The sequence below is a fragment of the Eptesicus fuscus genome, chromosome 3 (genome assembly GCF_027574615.1).
Source record: "Eptesicus fuscus isolate TK198812 chromosome 3, DD_ASM_mEF_20220401, whole genome shotgun sequence".
Lineage (NCBI taxonomy): Eukaryota > Metazoa > Chordata > Mammalia > Chiroptera > Vespertilionidae > Eptesicus > Eptesicus fuscus.
The window spans coordinates 11911330-11917329 of record NC_072475.1 but is presented as its reverse complement, the minus strand read 5'-3'; the positions used below and the strand labels follow the sequence as shown (position 1 = coordinate 11917329).

The following is a 6000-nucleotide window of genomic DNA, read 5'->3' as shown; positions in this document are numbered from 1 at the left end:
CTTTATGGGCTCAGAATGCTCAGGTCCCTGTTGCATCTGCGCGCTCTCCACCTCCACCTCCAATTACGGCATCAGCGGGCGTCAGTAACAATAAGGCTCTGATTGGAGGAAGCCTGATTGACAAGGTATGGGCAGCTACGCACCCACACAGCCTCCTCCTCGCCTGACTTCGGTGTATAAGATGCCTCTGGATTTTCAGTCCAACGATTTTAGAAAAAAATAGTCTTATACATGGACAAATACAGTATGTTATAAATACATACACATTCATGAAATGGGACTTTGTTAAAGCAGCCTGAACGGACTAAGACACGGACAAACTTGAGGACCAAGATGTGGCAGCAAAATGCTTTGGATGCAGTAAAATCTGAGTTAGATGCATGAGGTATATTACTAGCACCAGGGATGCACACTGGCCCCAAATTTCCCATCTCAAACTTACAACTAGGACACAATAGGTGTGGATGCCCAATATGAGAGAACATTAGGCTTCTCACTAATCTTTGGGTGGTGGTTACCATGGAATCACTTCACACCAGCACAATGGCGCTCCTCCAAGAATGTATTTATTTACATGAAAACACCGTTTTGTACAAATTGAAGACAAATCTTAAAGAAGGGGTTGTCCAGGCATGCCGTTCCCCAGTCCCTGATTTTGCCCCTTCCCCTTTCCTCTTTTGGTATCACAGAGAGAATGTCCTACACTGGTTAAAGGAAACGAAATCTGCCTCTTCCCCCCCCCCACCACCACCTAAAATAACTCTCGATATTGAATGCCCATCGTCATTCTTCAAAGAAAACTCTTGCCCAGGGTTATTTTATTTAATTTATTTATGGAATACAGTGTAGAAAGCTATCATGGTCATAAGCAATGACTGTACAATCATCCTGCAGAAATTGTTTTGGGGGAGAATTCTTGGTAATGTGAGACCCGCAGAGCACTCCCGCCCCTCCCGCCCGCCCCGAAAAGTGCTTACAAGGAACAGGGATTCTTTTCTTTATCAAAGATCCAAAGATACATGGACCAAGAAATTTTCAAATCTGAATGCCTAATGTGTGCACATAAAACAGGCACAAAGGAATCGACGGGTATCCTCATAATTCCTCTATCACAAATATAGCAGAAGCAGCAATCTGTACAGTAAAATGCAATCATGGGGGGGAAAAAAAGGTCTCAGAATCACCTGGAATACTTAAAAACGTGTAACTTCAAAATGCATAGTGATCAGGAAAAGAATACTTAGGCAAAGAGAAGCAGCTACACTCCCACGTCCACATGAAGCATCCCTCATCGATTTCTTAAAGCGTATTTCAAGTAGGACTCAATTGGGTCACAAACCACAAGAATAATATACAACTGGCTAAGGGGCTACGTGATAAATAATCAGGAGAGCATCTAATCATGCATTAGTCTGATACCGCTAAAGTCTTTACAGTACACAAAACCCATTAAGAATGTGGTGGAGAGACCAAAATGTGAAGAGAGAGAGAAGACATTACTGATCTGTGGGTTAATTCAAGTTCAGGCATCTACTTGTGTTACAGCACAGCTGTCAAAAAAGGTGGTCATGAGTAAAGAATAAAAACGAAACAGGAGGGTGTGTTTCTTTCCACAAGAGTCTGTAAATGAACACCGATGGGTTGTGAAGCAATGGTGTTTGCTGTCCCACGTCAGAGGCTGCTGCGGCGGCTGGTCTAGTTCTGCATCTGCTCAAAGAACTTGTACGTCGGGTTTTCGTAGCCGTTCTGCTGCATCTTGGAGAGGTGGCGCTCCTCGGGGGTCACGGCGGCGTCAACCTGGAAAGAAAGTGCGAGAAAAAGGGAGTGAAATGACACATCAACCGTGAAAGAGTGCGCAGGGAGAAGCCAAGATGGCAAAGGACACCCACTCCTTTCTTCTCTCTCTTCTGCACTTGGGCATCTGGAGCAGAACCCGGTGCCCACCAGTGACGCAGATGCTCCGTCTAGCCACCAGGTGGCGCTTCAAACCTTGACGTGTTCACTGGTTATTCCCTCAGCTCAACAGTAACGGGATACATCCAGTGTGGAAAATACATATTTTTCCCTTCTCTGTTGGCTCAACAAAAGACAAGAAAACCACGGTGGAAGACTGCTTTCCTTGAAAGTGTGGTGGTAAACTAGGAAAACATCCAACAGTGTCGTGAAGAAATTCAGCAAAGGATACTGGGAGACACTCTAATGTAGACTGTGTATTTTTCTCATGTTTAATTTGTCCTTGTTTTAACCAAATTTCCTATGTGGAAGAGAGGTCTGCGAATATGTTAACTGAGATAACAATGCATGTACATCAAAGGGGCTCTTCTTTGACAGTCAGGAAAAATAGAACAAGGACATGCTGTTCTAGATTATAGATTATCTTTTTCGTTTTTGTTTTAAAGTGAGCACTAAGATAGTGTAGAAGTATGTCCGGCTAAAGGTTTAAAAATAGATCCTCTGTTGATAGGGTGCTTTATCTCTAAGATTGGCCGGCAATTGTAAACATGCTGTGTCTGTCTCCCCGTGCCCCCACTTCCCCCCAGTGTCACTGTCAGGACAGGGCTGGGGGAAGCATGCCATGTACTCTCTGCACCCTGGACATAGTGTGTTCATCCCTATACTGGGGAGTGCTGTTCAGGGGTCTAGTATATTTGCTGTACCTCTCAGAGTGCACAGAAGAGAGGAAGCACTGAACTCTTTGCTGAATGAATTGAAGCTTAGTTTTGTAATTCTTTTCACAATTTCTCTTCTGTGAAAGCATTGCAAGATGAACAAAAGCAACACAAATTTAATCAGAACGAAGCAGCAGCATGTTTTCCAAAGAAAACTTAGGATGTAGTGTGCGGAAGATTTTTTTTCCCAAAGGCATCTTTTTATTCTGCACACGATGGAATTGGGGTCCTCACCTGATTTCCAGAAGATGGCAAGCCCATTCCCCGAGCACTGCACAGCGACACCCAGCTCCTCTGCGGGGTCCCCACCGCAGACACAGCCAGTCTGGCCTGGTTCTGACCCCATGCTGCTGTCCCATCGCCACCCAACGAAGCAAAAAGCCCAGGCACTTGTGCTGGCGCTAAGACACCCTGTCTAGGGATGGAGCGCGGTAGGACACCGTGACTAGACCACACCGTCTGATGAATGCTTCAGCCTAAGAGACGGGCGCAGCCACAATGGAAAAGAGTGTGGAGGCTCCTCAATAAACTGAAAATAGAACCACCGCATGACCCAGCAGCTCCACTTCCGGGTATTTATCTGAAGGAAATGAATTCACAAAGCCTAGAAGATATGTGCACCCCCATGTTCACCGCAGCATTTCAATATCAATAGCCAAGACATGAAAACAATGAAATAAATGAATAACAAAAATGAGGTACACACACACACACACACACACACACACACACACACACTATTATTCAACCATGAAAAAGAAGGAAATCCTGCCATTTTCAGCAGCATGGATGGCCCTTGAGGGCATTATGCTAATTGAAGTAAGTCAGATTGAGAAAGACAAAAACTGGGTGATATTAATTACATGTGGAATCTAAAACAACCCCAAACTCAGATACAGAGAACAGTTGGTGGTTGCCAGAGGCAGGAGGTTGGAGGTGGGTGAAATGGGTGAAGATTACGAATTTCCAGTTATAAAATAAGTCAGTCATGGGATGTAATGTCAGCATGATGACTGTAGCTAACAACGGAATTGGACATTTGAAAGTTGCTAAGAGAGTAGGTCTTAGAAGTTCTCATCACAAGAAAAAAACCTGTAACTATAGCCCTAGCTGGTTTGGCTCAGTGAATAGAGTATCGGCCTGAGGACTGAAGGGTCCCAGGTTTGATTCCAGCCAAGGGCACATGCCAGGTTGCAGACTCGATCCCCAGTCGGGGGCGTGCAGGAGGCAGCTGATCAATGATTCTCTCTCATCATTGATGTTTCTATCTCCCTCTCCCTCTCCCTTCCTCTCTGAAATCAATAAAAATATAAAAAACAAACCAAAAACAAAAAACAAAACAAAAAACCCTGTAACTATATGAGGTGATGGATGTTGACTAAATTTATTGTGGTACTCATTTCACAATATATCCATGTATCAACTCATCATGTTATGTACCTAAAACCATTACGTTCTATGTCCATTATGCCTCAGTAAAATTGAAAAAAAAAAAAGATGTGTCAATATTCTCTGTCTTCCCCATGGTCTCAGTGTGACCCTCAGAGGACACTGTTCGAACGGATTCTCGGTCTCCCTGTCCTTATGGGAGTCATCACAGATGTTTTCCCATCTGCGGCAGCATGCTGTTCAAACGTGGGCATCTCTTTGCTCTGGGCCACCTCTGAGCTAAAGTTTCAAAGAATGCCGAGGTTTAGAAAACACACACACCACCTTGATCTGCCAGCGCTGCCACATTTCCAAGCGCAGAGAAAAGCATCACGCTGCTCAACTGCTGAAATGGAGAGCTGCACGTCCCCCAGGAGCCGCGCCAGCCCTCGCACTGGCTGTCCACAGGCGTCCGCTCTCATCCAGAGCAGAGAGCACCTGGCAGTTCAATAGTTTATGTCCCCTTCCGAGTGCAGGAACGCGTTAGAGCCCTGCCAGGAATGCCAGGCTGCGGCCGTGTGCAGTCCAGGCATCTAACTCGCCTGCCTTCTCGTGGCCTCTCTTCTACTTGCTAATCCTCTGCCCGAAGGCCAAGAGGGCTGACCTCAGAGGGCTCGGAAGCCACAGGAGAGAGGATTATCCTTACAGAATGGCACCTGAGGAGTGCGGGTTGTGGCTTTTTCACCCCCAACCCCTTGAAGGTGCAAAGGGAAATACTGAGTCCCCATGTGCACAGATAAACCTACCACTAAAGGAGGAGCATGGGGTGTGGGGTGCCTTCCTCTCCAGGAGGGCTCAGCGACCTGTCACTCATGGCTGAGTGGCACTATGTGGGACCCCCATGGAAGGCCAGCCCACTGAACCCTGAGCAGACAGGGCCTCTGCACCAGCACATTAGTATTAGGTCCCTTGCCTGGCTGGTGTGGCTCAGTGGTTGAGCATTGATTGACCTATGAACCAGGAGGTCACGGTTCAATTCCCGATCAGGACACATGCCTGGGTTGCAGGCCCAATCCCCAGTAGGGGGCATGCAGGAGGCAGCCGATCAATGACTCTCATCACTGATGTTTTTATCCCTTTCTCCCTCTCCCTCTGAAATAAAATATATATATATATATATATAAATATATAAAATATATATATATATTTAGAAAACACTAGGTCCCTTAAAGCAGAGAAGGAGGGATAGAACAATGACATCAGGGACAGAAGCCCCATCCGCCCACCGGGCAGGGACAGCTACCGCCAGCTGAGATGACACCACACACGGACACACTCTGATTAGTCCCTCTGACTTTCTGGTTAGATGGCAGCAGTGATATCTGCAGCCTCCGTGTGGCTCTCGGTGGGGTGTGGATCCTCCTGAGACCCCGGGGCTTTGACTGCACCGAAGCGTGGCTTCAGCTGGCTGCACCCTGTGGAGGGCTGAGCCCAAGCAGCCCATCTGCCTTGTCCTCACATGGCCTCGGGGAGACCTTCTGAGTACTCTTCCTTCTCCTTTCTTCCTGAACTTGACTTTTTGGAGCCACTTGTCCCTTCACTGCATCCAGAGGAATCTGTAGCTCAACCATCAGGCCTCGAGATAAATTCTACTTGGGCCCCTCAGTCTCTAGTTCTCCTGTGTCTCCAGTGTAGGTATCGTAAGCCAGGGAACACCACTTCTCATTTTATTCTGGATAGCCCCCAGCAGGTTGAGTGTTGATGGGTGTCCCTTTAATGCATAGCACTGAGTTAGGCCAAAATCAGAATCCGGATCCCTACAATTTTCCAGCTCAGGTCATCCAGGCAGATAATGGGAGGAGGATGAGATAAACTAAAATAGCCCTGGCTGGTTTGGCTCAGTGGATAGAGCATCAGCCTGCAGACTGAAGGGTCCCAGGTTCGATTCCGGTCAAGGGCACAT

The 6000-nt window shown here is 46.8% G+C and overlaps 1 protein-coding gene across 7 annotated transcripts in view; it reads right to left on the bottom strand.

Moving 5' to 3' along the window:
• Positions 1 to 548: 548 nt before the first annotated feature.
• The window catches only part of APP (amyloid beta precursor protein), a 229520-nt gene continuing 224068 nt past the window's right edge, over positions 549 to 6000 (bottom strand). For all 7 annotated transcript variants that reach the window (XM_054713635.1, XM_054713637.1, XM_054713636.1 and 4 more), the window contains one exon: positions 549 to 1797. In XM_054713635.1, coding sequence (XP_054569610.1) covers positions 1696 to 1797 — 102 coding nt within the window. In that variant the 3' untranslated portion in view covers positions 549 to 1695. The remainder of the gene's footprint in view (positions 1798 to 6000) is intronic.